Source organism: Corylus avellana, chromosome 8 (genome assembly GCF_965113065.1).
Source record: "Corylus avellana chromosome 8, dhCorAvel1.hap1.2, whole genome shotgun sequence".
Lineage (NCBI taxonomy): Eukaryota > Viridiplantae > Streptophyta > Magnoliopsida > Fagales > Betulaceae > Corylus > Corylus avellana.
Genome location: NC_142497.1, coordinates 20,309,538 through 20,323,857, shown reverse-complemented (window position 1 = coordinate 20,323,857; position 14,320 = coordinate 20,309,538). Strand labels below are relative to the sequence as shown.

The window sequence follows — 14,320 nt, the reverse complement described above, 5'->3', positions numbered from 1 at the left end:
AATTGTTTTTTTTTTTAAAAAAAAAAAATGAAAAAATGAAAATGAACATATTTTATTTGAATATATGACCAACGGAAAGAAAAGTGAAACCCATAAATAAATAGGAAAAAGGTAAGCCTCATTTTGCGTATTTGAAATTATTATTTTTTTAAAATTTTTAATCTAAAATTAAGGATAAATTTGAAAGTTAAAAAAAGTTAGGAGTATAATTGTCATTTTATCACTTTTAACATATAAAAAGTGATGGAGTGGGATACATTGCATCAAATTGAAATTTTATGAGAGTGAAATGGTGAGTTTTTAAAATTTAGGGGGCCTTCTCAAAACGTTCGAGAGTTCAGGATTTTAAGTGAAGCTTTCCCTTTTATCTCCATGCAAAGACTCTATGCTTTAAGTCGCATGACTCGCATATGTGTAATTTGCTTGTTAAGTTCAATATAAGCTCCATCATCTCAATTATTTGCAACTAATAATCAATAAAGTATGACATGAAGTCAATCCTTGCATAAATTTCACAAAAACAAATTAGGCATCAATAGTTGAAAAAGAAAGATTAAAGACTTTTTGAGCACTTACTTTTAGCTTATTGAGAATAAATATAAAGAAAGACAATGAGAAATAAATAAAAAGTCACATTTGTTATGCTAGTCCATCTACTTTGGGTTTTGAAGCTTATCTCAAATGTAAAGACGATAGACAATGAAAAATAAATTTACTCTTGATACAAAGATTCCATACTTTGAGTCTTATACATGTAAATTGCCTATTAATTTCAATATGGGCCCGCGGTTTCAATTATTTGTAACTAATGATCAATAAAGCTTATATAAGGAGAGGGGAGGAAGTCTATGGAGACTTGGGCGGAAGTATAGTCAATTATTTGAACATATTTTATTTGAATATAAATGAAAAATAAAGAAAATAAATTCAATAATATAAATTGTTTATATATTGTGAAATTAAAGAAAAACTCAACCTTCTAATTTCGGACCGCGTCAACTCCACTTATGACCAACGGAAAGCAGAGCGAAACCCAAAAGTAAATGGGTTTAATCCCATGGCTAGCTGAAGCAATGACCTCCAATGACCTCCATCTATATATATCCTCCTGAATCCACCATTAATATCTTATATCACCAACTCTTCCATTCTTTACTGTAAAACTGTACGTCTCTTATATTTATATATAACGCCCTCAAATGAGACTCCCGGTCTTTTTTTGGCTTTTCTTGATGGCCATTTACTCACTTTTCCTCTGCATCTCTGTCTTTGGGGCGTCTAGCCGATGTTTCGACAATCAGCAGTCCTTGTTGCTGCAATTGAAGAACAATTTTATATTCGATCCTTCTTGGTCCACAAAACTTGTTAACTGGAATCAAAGTGCTGATTGTTGCTCTTGGGAAGGCGTAACCTGCAACGAGGGGCATGTTATTGGTCTCGACCTGACCAATGAGTCCATTACGGGTGGATTTGACAATTCAAGCAGCCTCTTCAGTCTTCAGCATCTCCGGAGCCTGAGTTTGGCTTATAACCACTTCAACAATTCTCAAGAGATTCCATCAGAGTTTGACAAGCTAACGAATTTGAGTTATTTGAATCTATCAAATGCTGGCTTTGCAGGGCAGATTCCTATTGCGATTTCGCATTTGACAAGGTTGGTTACTCTTGATTTATCTATCAACAATGGCCTTTATCTTGAGAAACCAAATTTAAATATGCTTCTTCGGAACCTTTCGGAGCTTATCGAACTTTATCTTGATGGTGTAGCTATATCAGCACAAGGTAACAAGTGGTGTCAGGTCTTATCATCTTCATTGCCAAATTTGAGAGTGTTGAGCTTGTCAAACTGCAATCTTCCAGGCCCTATTGATTCATCTTTACGAAATCTTAAGTCCCTCTCAATTATTCGTTTGAATGGTAACGACTTTTCTTCTCCAGTTCCAGAATTTTTAGCAGATTTCAAAAACTTGACATCTTTGGAAGTCTCCTCTTCTGGGTTGAATGGAAAATTTCCAAAAAAAATCTTCCAGATTCCAACACTACAGACGCTTGACTTATCATACAATGACTTGCAAGGTTCTTTGCCACATTCTATTGGCAACCTTAAAATGTTGTCAACAATAGATCTTTCAAATTGCAATTTCAGAGGATCAATTCCAGATTCGATGGCGAGCCTTACACAGTTGGTCTATTTAGACATGTCATTGAACATGTTTAGTGGATCAATTCCAGTATTTAGCATGGCCAAGAATCTGACCCACCTATACCTTTCTTCCAATAATCTAACTGGTCAGATTACTTCCACTCAATGGGCAGAACTTTTGAATCTAGAGATTCTTGATTTAAGTGACAATTCACTGAATGGGGATATTCCAATTTCACTCTTTCCCCTTCCATCGTTGCAGGTATTACAACTTTCCCATAACCAATTTTCTGGTCAACTCAAAGAATTTTCTAACATTTCTTCTTACTTGCTACATGAGCTTGATTTGAGCAATAACAACTTGGAAGGTCCAATACCCATGTCTATCTTTGAACTTCGAGGTCTTGGAATCCTTTCACTTTCTTCAAACAACTTTGACGGCTCCAATTTGTTGATTGAATATAGTGGTTTTAACCTTTCATCATCCCCGCTTCCCCAAATTGCTTCTTTAGGCTTGGCTTCTAGCAAGTTGAAAAAAATCCCCGATTTCCTTAGAAACCAATCCAGTTTATACTCTTTAGACCTTTCAAAAAACCAGATTTATGGAGAGATGCCCAATTGGATCTGGAAACTTCCTCAACTTAGATTTCTAAATCTCTCTTATAACTACTTGGCAACTCTCCAAGGGCCTATCCTTAATCTTTCTATTCCTAGGGCAAGATATCTAGACTTTCGCTCCAACCAGTTCCATGGTCAACTCCCAGTTCTTCCACTTGTGAGTTACTTGGATTTCTCGATGAATAATTTCCATTCTACCATACCAGCTAGCATTGGCCAGTCCCTTGGTTTCGCACAGTTCTTTTCTATTTCAAGTAATAAATTAAATGGGAGTATCCCTGGATTAATATGCAATGCTACATATCTTCGATTTCTTGATCTGTCTGATAATGACTTTAGTGGCACAATTCCCCAATGCTTGATTAAGATGAGTAAGAGTCTTCAGGTGTTGAGTTTAAGGAGAAACAATCTCAGTGGTACAATTCCTGATACATTCTTTGGGTCTTGTAATTTACAAACTTTTGCTATCAATGAAAACCATCTAGACGGAGAGTTACCGAAATCTTTGGTGAATTGCCATTCTTTGGAGGTCTTGGATGTTGGGAACAACCACATTAAGGATACCTTCCCATTTTACTTGAACAGAACAATCATATTGAAGGTTCTTATTTTGCGATCTAACAAATTTTACGGGCTCATTGATCGTCCAGAGCTTGGTGATACTTGGCCGATGCTTCAAATCCTAGATGTAGCTTTAAACAATTTTACTGGTAACCTTCCAATAATACTCCTTTCTACTTGGATGGCAGTGATGGATAATGCACATGAGACAAACTCTGAGCTCAATCACATCCAAGTTAATATTGGTGGTTTTTATTATCGAGATACGGTAACTGTTATCAGCAAAGGTTTAGAGGTGGAACTTGTGAAGATTCTAAATATCTTCACCACCATTGATTTTTCTTGCAACAACTTTGAAGGTTCTATACCTGAAAAAATTGGAGAATTCACACTGTTATATAATCTCAACTTGTCGCATAATGCTTTCACGGGCAAAATCCCAGCATCTCTTGAAAAATTGAATCATCTTGAGTCACTAGACTTGTCAAGCAACAAGCTTACTGGAGAGATTCCTATGCAACTCGCCAATGGTCTTATTTTCCTTTCGGTCCTCAACCTTTCGTTCAACCAATTGGTGGGACAGATTCCATTCATCAAGCAATTTGCTACATTTTCAGAATATTCCTTCAATGGAAACGAAAGATTATGTGGTTTCCCTTTGAAATCACAGTGCTCGCATGAGGAGCCACGGTTGTCACCTCCAACATATGAAGAATCTCATTCGAATTCTGGGACTGTGATTGAGTGGAATTATATAAGCGCTGAACTGGGATTTGTTTTTGGCTTCGGAATTATAATTGGGCCTCTTATGTTTTGGAAGAAGTGGAGGATATGGTGCTATAAACATGTTGATGACATTGGTTTTAGGATCTTCCCTCAACTGTATCTCCGAAAAGAACATCGTCGAAGACAAGCATTCCACAATCAGGAGCTAAGGCACTAGTTTCAGTTTCGAGGCGCAACACCTCCAGGTTTGTCATTACAAACTCTTTCTTTTTTAGTTTCAATATAAATCAAAATGAAAAATAGATCCACATGATTGGATGCTGGCGTTTTCTTTAAGGTATGACTCCAATGGCAAATGTAACTTTACAAAGCATTCGTGCTATGTATCTCTACATGGCAACACCAGCAGAATTCTGCTGGTGTGGTTTTGATTGTATTACTGCTGTCTTGTATAGCTGTATAGATTTGGTGTCTGGATAGATTTTACTCATTTGGTGTCTGTATTGGGATTTGTTGGCAGCTGGGGTTCAAGCATATTTTCTTCTGGAGTTCAATTGCAGAGATATGTTCTCCAAGTTGACTCTGAAGGAAGTTTGCAGAAGTCTGCAAGGCCTCTCTGGTGGCTGTAATGCTCAGTTGCTGTTATACACATTTATGTGTGATGGGCACTTAATAATTCAAAATACTTTTGTCATGTTTTGAATCAAATAATTACCCCGAGTACCTCTCAATAGACATGTATCTCGTTGAATTCTAATTATTTTTCCCTATTTATTGCTTTATTTTATTGCTGCTTAGTGCTTGTGCTTGAAAAGCCTGTCACACTGATTCCTACTCAATAAATAAATATATCTTACGGGCTCAGTGCTAATCCAGAGCTTGATGACTTTAGTGGCACAATTCCCCAGTGCTTGATTAAGATGAGTGAGAGTCTTCAGGTGTTGAGTATAAGGAGAAACAATCTCAGTGGTACAATTCCTGATACATTCTCTAAAATTGCCTAATTTCTGTAAAATTGGGATAGCCGCCTCTTAAGTGAAATATCAAACATGAGTGGACATGAGTTGCTCATCTGTCCATGTAATCAGACAAAAAAGAGGTTGGGCAATAAATATAACAGTGACGATAAATAAAGGCTACCACTTGCACGCCAGAAATAACTACCCTCTTCGTCAATTGAGTTAATTTCATGGTGGTTGGCGTTTAAGGCAATGTTCCATTTCCTCATTTTTCTTCTTTCTTCTTCCTCTTCGTCTTTTTCTTCTTATTCCCATACAACAACGTATCATCCTGATGACGTCTTTAATCCTTTGGTCAGAATCAGTACTGACCAGGTCAACTGAAGTGGTTGGCTTCTGAGCCAATGTCATCACCTTTGCTGGGAACGTAGGACCTATGCTTCAAAAACGTATGGCCAGGAGCTAACTCTGCCTCACCCTCATGTGTGTGTGTGTATATATATATATATGATTCATTAGCATGGGCTATCAGACATGGAGTCACTGACTTCTTCTTCTTCCACACTTTCAGAGCCACAGGCCAAAAGCCATGAAAACTCCCTTCTTTAATTCATGGCTCTTCTTGGTGCCCATGTGCACTCTTTTCCTCAACTTCTCTACTGTCTTTGTGGTGTCCGGCCAATGTATGGGCAATCAGCAGTCCTTGTTGCTCCAATTTAAGCACTGATTATAGTTATGAGGGGCAACATCTCCAGGATTGTCATGATAAACTCTTGCTTTTTTAGTTTCAATATAAATCAAAATGACAAAATGGATGTACTTGGATGCCAGCGTTTTCTTAAGGTATGACCCCAGTGGAAAATGTAACTTTACATGGCAACCCAAATGAGGAATGCCGACATTGCAAGCATCTTATTTGCAGAAATGCATGTGGGCTTCCATAGGAATCCAAGATGCCTTGAATCAAATGGCCTCCTATGACCATTTGTTTTCAACTCTGTGTCTCGAGTCTATTCACAATTCATTATGTATCTTTAATTAGTAATTCGTTCCAGTGACTTTGATGCAGCTAGGGGAAATGTTCTTGTAGATTCATTGAAATTTGTACAATGTTTTGAGTGCAAACTTTATGAATCTTCCAATCCCTTCTATGTATGTGTTTCTACTTTGGTAGTGTGTTTGAACTTCTCTTTTGCTTAAAAATGCAAAAAAAAAAATTAAAAGTGCAATAGCTGTATTTAATTTTTACACATTATGCACATTATTCTAATCCCCATAAGATCTGTTGTTCTTACCCCTGTGTAATTATATTGGCATATGTAACCTTTTAGCTAAAACATGCGTTTAGCATTGTCCTTTTAGGCATTTTTGAAAGTAGCCTTTGTAGGATTGATTAGGTGAATATAGTTTTGTAGCGCGAATCTTTCCGTTGATACCGAGTTTGTGTATCTTTCGAAAACCTAAAGGCAGTGAGTGCTAGTGAATTAGATTTGTTAAACGTCCAATTGTTTTAGATGAATTCAGTTTTTGGAAAGATAAATCAATAATGGTTTAGTAAGCAGATCATTTGGGGCTAGAATATTTTGTCTAGAAGTATGGAAATGGAAAAGAATTTTATCTACTCTCCTAACTTTAGATTGTGCTCTATGATTGCTCACCATCTGTTGTGCTCACAACCTCTTTTCCATAGGGACAATGGTTAGTTTCAAAAGTTATCTCAATGTGCAACTCATATATTTGAATTTAAAGAAGATCTACAGTGGCTTTGAAGCCAAATGAATGATATAAGTTAGAAATGTTTTTTCACTTAATAAATCTGCAGACCCTATATATGTTTTAGACCTCCTGTTGCAGAAGTCATTTTTCTGCAGGAGAAAGGCTTTGTGAAACGACTAGAGAATCTGTAGGGCTAGATATTAGACTTATCAACTTCTATAACGATGAAGAAATCTTCCCCAAGTGCTAGTGTGTGAAATTTGTCCAAACACTTTTAATAGAAGAGCAGATTCAGAGAGGCATAGGTGAAAATGACTTTTGACTGAAAGGACTAAACTCCATTACTTGCATATCTTTGAAGGGTATTAAAATGATCAATAATTGAATATTGTTTTCTCTTAGATGGTATTGGAAGTGGTCTTGGATGGCATTATAATGTGTTTGAGTTGAAATTCATCTTCATTTTGCTATTATTTAGTTAAGTAGTGTAAAGTAACTTTTGATCGATACTGACTTGCACCAATATACACCTCAGTTGCAGATATATGTTGCTCCAAGAGCTTCCTTTGGAGGAAGTTTGCTGAAGTGGCAGTTATGCTTATTTGCTGATATACACGCTTCATAATTCACAGTACTTTTGTGTTGCTGTTAATCAAGATGATTACCAGCATACCTCTTCATATATAGACATGAACCTCTTTTAATTCTAATTATTTTTCCTATTTTAGTGCTTTATTTTAGTGTTGCTTGTCCTTGGAAAGCATATGAGGATGAATCATATGCTTTATTCCTATGTATGACAGTATGAATGAAAATGGTTTCTGGCTCCACTAATCTTGTTCTCTTTATTTAGTTTGAATTGATCAGACCATTGGATTGAGAAAGTATTGCATGTGAGGCTATTCAGTTTTAGATGAATCTCCTCAAAAGAAAAAGAAAAAACTTGTTCATTAGGAAAACAAAGACATAACCTAACTGACGGCAGCTAATACAGCCTCTTAAGAATTTCAAACACCTAATTATCAAATGATCACAGTTGGCTCATCAAACATTGTATATAGAAGGAATTCATGTCTTTTTCCCCTGTTTTTTTTTTTTTTTTTTTCCTCCAAGCAGTTTTCTATGTCTTTCTACAATGATATGCAATGGACTCTCAAAATATGATATAATGCGATTTCACACTTCTTTTTTCTTTTTTTTTTTTTGTTTTTTTTTTATCCTCCAAGCAGCTCAAAAGTGTTTCTATGTCTTTCTACTGTCGACTTCTTCATCCCCCAACATCTAAAGCTGCAGCTAACTGAACTGGACCCATCTGTTGCTGTCTTAATTAGATGGACAAAACTCGTTTCTCTGTCTTCTTTATTTCTTAGATGAGTTGGAATTTTGTAAGTCTTCGTTCCAAGTTTATCTGGTCAATGGCTTTGGTAGCGGGCGTTGATGCCATTAATGTTTATGGAAGGAAATAGGATTCTTTGGTAGCGTTGATGACATATCTACCATGTTTTCCTCGTCAATGCTTCCGGCCGGCAACATTATTCACTCTTTTTCCCATACTTGAACAAAGGGAGCCATATTTTCAGCTTACTTTCAGTTTGTGAGATGTTGAACATGGGCGGCCATGAGCTGCTCATCTCTACATTTATTCAGACAAAAACAAAATGGTGGGCAATAAAGGCTACCACTTGCACGCCGGAAATATCTAATTACTGACCTTTTTGTTAATTGAATCAACAATCTTCACCATTATTGACTTTTCTTGCATCGGTTTGCATGGTCTTATATCTGAAGAAATATTCTCGAAGTGCTATATATTCTCAACTTGTCGCATAATGATTTCACATGCCAAATTCCATCATCTTTGGGGAAATTGAGTAATCTTGAGTTACTAAACCTGTCAAGCAACGAACTTTCTGGTAAGATTCCTATGCAACTTGCTGATGGACTTATTTTCATATCTGTTCTCAACCTTTCCTTCAATCAATTGGTGGGGGCAAATTCCATCGACTAAACAATTTGCAACATTTTCGGAAAATTCCTTTGAAAGGAACAAAAGATTATGTGGCTTACCGTTGAAATCACAATGCACATATGAGGAGCCACGATTGTCCCTTCCAGCATATGAAGAAATTCATAGGAGTATGATTGAGTGGAATTACATAATTGCTTAATTGGGATTTGTTATTGGCGTTGGAGTTGTCATTGGGCCTCTTATGTTTTGGAAGAGGTGGAGGATATGGTATTACAATCATGTGGACCACATTCTTTTCAGAATCTTCCCTCAATTGTATCTTGAAATATCTTGAAAAAGAATACCATCAAAGACGTAGATATAGAAATCAGATGCCGAGGCCGAGGCACTAGTCATAGCTATGAGGAGCAATGTCTCTCAGTTTATCATGATTAATTAACTCTTGTCATTTTGGTTTCACTGTTCAGCAAAATAAAAAAAAATGGATCCATGTAATTGGATGGATGTATTGTTTTACCATGATGAAGCCTTCATTTGATAACGCTGATATTCATTTCTTCAAGGCCAACCAATCAACAAGTTTTCAGAATAAACTCATTCATCTGCAATAAACTCCTTGGTACTCAGAAAGCCATAATATTGATGCAATACAGAGGAGTTATCAACCAAAGACAGACTTTCATTATGTGGCAACTTCTTGATTTCAGTAAACCAGAAACTAAAACCATTTCAGAAATACAGTAAAATGGGTGCAATATTTCTAGTAACGTCCTCAAAGAGAGCATTGGGACTCAAAACCATACGACAAGAAGATAGAAATTAAATAGCAAGTTTACACCTCAAATAGTGACAAGAAGATAGAAAAAGGAGCATATATATAATTTCTGTAGCATAAGGTTTCATATAAGATAATATTGGATAAATGAATAACAAATTTAATGTTATTCAATTCATACCATCTAACTCAATTTCGAGTTAAAATTATATCTAACATATTGTATGTTATATGGTACGTACGTACCCTTCCATTGAAAGCCTGAGGTATAATGCTTTATTGATGTTGAGAAAATGAGTAAAGACTTTTTGAGTACCACTCTTAACTAACCGAGAATAAATCCAAATAAAGTTAATGAGAAATAAATAAGAAGTCACATTATGTTGTTAAGGTTAGATAAGAAAAGTTAGACTAAGTGATAATTTTGTTAGGATTATTTTTTTAATGCTTTATGGATGAAAAATAAAGGAAATAAATAAGATGGTATCTTATTTCTCTCCAAAACGTTGCCGTGCGGGCCAGAACCGGTAGGAATTCCCCACCACCACTTGTCTTCCACATTCCTCTTTTTCTGTTTTCTATGACCCAATGTTCTACTTTTTGACCACTTGGGTCAACTCCACTTGTAATGGAAGACCAACGATTCAAAACGTATTGCCAGGAGCCAAGTAAACCTCAAAAAGCACTCGAAAAAGGAAAGAAATTTGAAAGAAATTCATACTTATATAAGATCAAATAATGGAGCTCGATCTATAAGATCATCTTCTCTTACTTCTTCTTCTTGGTCGGCCACGTACGACTCAAAGTCACAGATCAAAAAGTCGTGTTAGTGGAACCATTATATTTTCAGCATGCACATGATCAGAGCTACTCGGAGCCACAACCCCCATCTATAAATTTAATCACACTCAAAAGAAATTAGGCAACAACCTTTCGATTCTTTATTATTGTAAGGTTATCTCTTGTAGCAGCCTTCAATGAGACTTCCTGCAGTCTTATCGTGGCTTTTCTTGATGGCCATTTACTCACTTTTCCTCACCATTTCTGTCTTTGGGTTGCCTGGCCAATGTAGTAGCAATCAGAAGTCCTTGTTGCTGCAACTTAAGAACAACCTTACATTCGATCCTACTATTTCCACAAAACTTGTTAAGTGGAATCGAAGTTTTGATTGCTGTTCTTGGGAAGGCATAACCTGTAATGAGGGACATGTTATTGGTCTCGACCTGACCAATGAATCCATCTCGGGTGGACTTGACAATTCAAACACCCTCTTCAGTCTTCAACACCTCCAGAGCCTGAGTTTGGCATTTAACGACTTCGACAATTCTCAGATTCCATCAAAGTTTGGCAAGCTTAAGAATTTGAGTTATTTGAATCTATCCAATGCTGGCTTTGCTGAGCAGATTCCTATTGCAATTTCGCATTTGACAAGGTTGGTTACTCTTGATTTATCTATCAACAATGGCCTTTATCTTGAGAAACCAAATTTAAATATGCTTCTTCGGAACCTTTCAAAGCTTATCGAACTTTATCTTGATGGTGTAGCTATATCAGCACAAGGTAACAAGTGGTGTCAGGTCTTATCATCTTCATTGCCAAATTTGAGAGTGTTGAGCTTGTCAAACTGCAATCTTTCAGGCCCTATTGATTCATCTTTACGAAATCTTAAGTCCCTCTCAATTATTCGTTTGAATTATAACGACTTTTCTGCTCCAGTTCCAGAATGTTTTGCAGATTTCAAAAACTTGACATCTTTGGAAGTCTCCTCTTCTGGGTTGAATGGACAATTTTCGAAAAAGATCTTCCAGATTCCAACACTACAGACGCTTGACTTATCATACAATGACTTGCAAGGTTCTTTGCCACATTCTATTGGCAACCTCACACAGTTGGTCTATTTAGACATGTCATCGAACATGTTTAGTGGATTAATTCCAGTATTTAGTATGGCCAAGAATCTAACCAAACTAGACCTTTCTTCCAATAATCTAACTGGTCAGATTGCTTCCACTCAATGGGCAGAACTTCTGAATTTAGAGATTCTTGATTTAAGTGACAATTCACTGAATGGGGATATTCCAATTTCACTCTTTTCCCTTCCATCATTGCAGGTATTACAACTTTCCAATAACCAATTTTCTGGTCAACTCAAAGAATTTTCTAACATTTCTTCTTACATGCTACAAGAACTTGATTTGAGCAATAACGACTTGGAAGGTCCAATTCCCATGTCTATCTTTGAACTTCGAGGTCTTGAAATCCTTTCACTTTCTTCAAACAACTTTGATGGCTCCAATTTGTTGATTGAATATAGTGGTTTTAACCTTTCATCACCCCCTTTCCCCCAAATTGCTTCTTTAGGCTTGGCTTCTAGCAAGTTGGAAAAAATCCCCGATTTCCTTAGAAACCAATCCAGTTTATACTCTTTAGACCTTTCAAAAAACCAGATTTATGGAGAGATGCCCAACTGGATCTGGAAACTTCCTCAACTTAGATTTCTAAATCTCTCTTATAACCTCTTGGTGACTCTCGAAGGGCCTATCCTTAATCTTTCTCTTCCTGTTGCAAGATATCTAGACTTTCGCTCCAACCAGTTCCATGGTCAACTCCCAGTTCTCCCACTTGTGAGCTACTTGGATTTCTCGATGAATAATTTCCATTCTGCCATACCGGCTAGCATTGGCCAGTCCCTTGATTCCACACAATTCTTTTCTATTTCAAGCAATAAATTATATGGGAGTATCCCTGTATCGATATGCAATGCTACGTATCTTCGATTTCTCGATATGTCTGATAATTACTTTAGTGGCAAAATTCCTCAATGCTTGATTGAGATGAGTGGGACTCTTCTTCAGGTGTTGAGTTTAAGGAGAAACAATCTCAGTGGTACAATTCCTGATACATTTCCAGAGTCTTGTTATTTTCAAACTTTAGTTATCAATGAAAACCATCTCGAAGGAGAGTTACCAAAATCTTTGGCGAATTGCCATTCTTTGGAGGTCTTGGATGTTGGGAACAACCACATTGAGGATACCTTCCCATTTTACTTGAACGGAATAACCATATTGAAGGTTCTTATTTTGCGATCTAACAAATTTTACGGGCTCATTGCTCATCCAAAGCTTGATGTCCCTTGGCCGATGCTTCAAATCCTAGATGTAGCCTCAAACAATTTTACTGGTAAACTTCCAATAATACTCCTTTCTACTTGGATGGCAGTGATGGATAATGCACATGAGGCAACCTCTGAGCTCAATCACATCCAAGTTAATATTGGTAGTTTTTATTATCGAGATATGGTAATAGTTATCACCAAAGGTTTAGAGGTGGAACTTGTGAAGATTCTAAATATTTTCACCACCATTGATTTTTCTTGCAACAACTTTGAAGGTGCTATACCTGAAGAAATTGGGGAATTCACCCTGTTATATAATCTCAACTTGTCACATAATGCTTTCACGGGCAAAATCCCTGCATCTCTGGGGAAATTGAGTCATCTTGAGTCACTAGACTTGTCAAGTAACAAGCTTACCGGAGAGATTCCTATGCAACTCGCAAATGGTCTTATTTTCCTTTCGGTCCTCAACCTTTCGTTCAACCAATTGGTGGGACAGATTCCATTCATCAAGCAATTTGCTACATTTTCAGAAAATTGCTTCAAAGGAAATGAAAGATTATGTGGTTTCCCTTTGAAATCACAGTGCTCACATGAGGAGCCACGGTTGTCACCTCCAGCATATGAAGAATCTCATTCCAATTCTGGGACTGTGATTGAGTGGAATTATATAAGCGCTGAACTAGGATTTGTTTTTGGCTTCGGAATTATAATTGGGCCTCTTATGTTTTGGAAGAAATGGAAGATATGGTACTATAAACATGTTGATGACATTGGTTTTAGGATCTTCCCTAAACTGTATCTCCGAAACGAACATCGTCAAAGACGAGCATTCCGCAATCAGGAGCCGAGGCGCTAGTTTCAGTTTTGAGGCACAACACCTCCAGGTTTGTCATGATAAACACTTGCTTTTTCAGTTTCAATATAAATCAAAATGAAAAAATGGATGCACGTGATTGGATGCTGTCATTTTCTTAAGGTATGACTCCAATGGAAAATTTAACTTTACATGGCAACACCAGCAGAACTCTTCTGGTGTGGTTTTGTTTGTATTACGGTTGTCTTGTATAGCTGTATAGATTTGATGTCTGGATATATTTTACTCATTTGGTGCATGTCTGTATTGGGATTTGTTGGCAGCTGGGGTTATCCAATTGTTTGAGACAAATTCAGTTTTTGGAAAGAGAAATGAATAATGGTTTAGTAAGCAAATCTTTTGGGTCTAGAATATTTTGTCTAGAAGTATGGAAATGGAAAGGAATTTTATCTACACTCCTAACTTTAGATTGTGTTCTATGTTTGCTCACCATCTGTTGTGCTCACATCCTCTTTTCCATAGGGACTATGGTTAGTTTCAAAAGTCATCTCAATGTGCAACTCATATTTGAACTTAAAGAAGATCTACAGTGGCTTTGAAGCCAAATGAATGATATAAGTTAGAAATGTTTTTTTACTTAATAAATCTGCAGACCCTATATATGTTTTAGACCTCCTGTTGCAGAAGTCATTTTTCTGCAGGAGAAAGGCTTTGTGAAAGGACTAGATCGAGAAGCTGTAGGGCTAGATATTAGACTTATCAATTTCTATGACGATGAAGAAAATCTTCCCCAAGTGCTGTGTGTGAAATTTATCCAAACACTTTTAATAGAAGAGCAGATTTAGAGAGGCATAGGTGAAAATGACTTTTGACTTAAAGGACAACTCCATTACTTGCATATCTTTGAAGGGTATTAAAATG

The 14,320-nt window shown here is 36.6% G+C and overlaps 2 protein-coding genes across 3 annotated transcripts; both read left to right on the top strand.

Annotated features, from left to right (window-relative positions):
- The first annotated feature begins 999 nt into the window (after positions 1 to 999).
- Positions 1,000 to 7,553, top strand: LOC132163950 (receptor-like protein 6). 2 transcript variants are annotated; one of them, XM_088519194.1, is made up of 2 exons: positions 1,000 to 4,293; positions 7,259 to 7,553. In XM_088519194.1, exon 1 carries the CDS (start codon positions 1,200 to 1,202, stop codon positions 4,263 to 4,265), a length of 3,066 nt encoding a protein of 1,021 aa, XP_088375320.1. In that variant the 5' UTR covers positions 1,000 to 1,199; the 3' UTR covers positions 4,266 to 4,293; positions 7,259 to 7,553. The 2 variants fall into 2 exon arrangements, with proteins under 2 accessions (XP_088375320.1, XP_088375321.1); XM_088519195.1 differs by lacking the exon at positions 7,259 to 7,553 and adding an exon at positions 4,569 to 4,808.
- On the top strand, positions 5,174 to 13,729 carry LOC148584249 (receptor-like protein 49). Its single transcript, XM_088519196.1, has 2 exons — positions 5,174 to 5,706; positions 10,540 to 13,729. Exons 1-2 carry the CDS (start codon positions 5,597 to 5,599, stop codon positions 13,439 to 13,441), a joined length of 3,012 nt encoding a protein of 1,003 aa, XP_088375322.1. The 5' UTR covers positions 5,174 to 5,596; the 3' UTR covers positions 13,442 to 13,729.
- The last annotated feature ends 591 nt before the right edge of the window (positions 13,730 to 14,320 follow it).

What these genes read in the sequence shown, in the direction of transcription:
- LOC132163950 (XM_088519194.1), top strand. Translation starts at nt 1,200, where the DNA reads ATGAGACTCCCGGTCTTTTTTTGGCTTTTCTTGATGGCCATTTACTCA.
- LOC148584249 (XM_088519196.1), top strand. Translation starts at nt 5,597, where the DNA reads ATGAAAACTCCCTTCTTTAATTCATGGCTCTTCTTGGTGCCCATGTGC. An exon ending in CAATGTATGGGCAATCAGCA is followed by an intron (nt 5,707 to 10,539) that starts GTCCTTGTTGCT and finishes TGGCCAATGTAG; the next exon opens with TAGCAATCAGAAGTCCTTGT.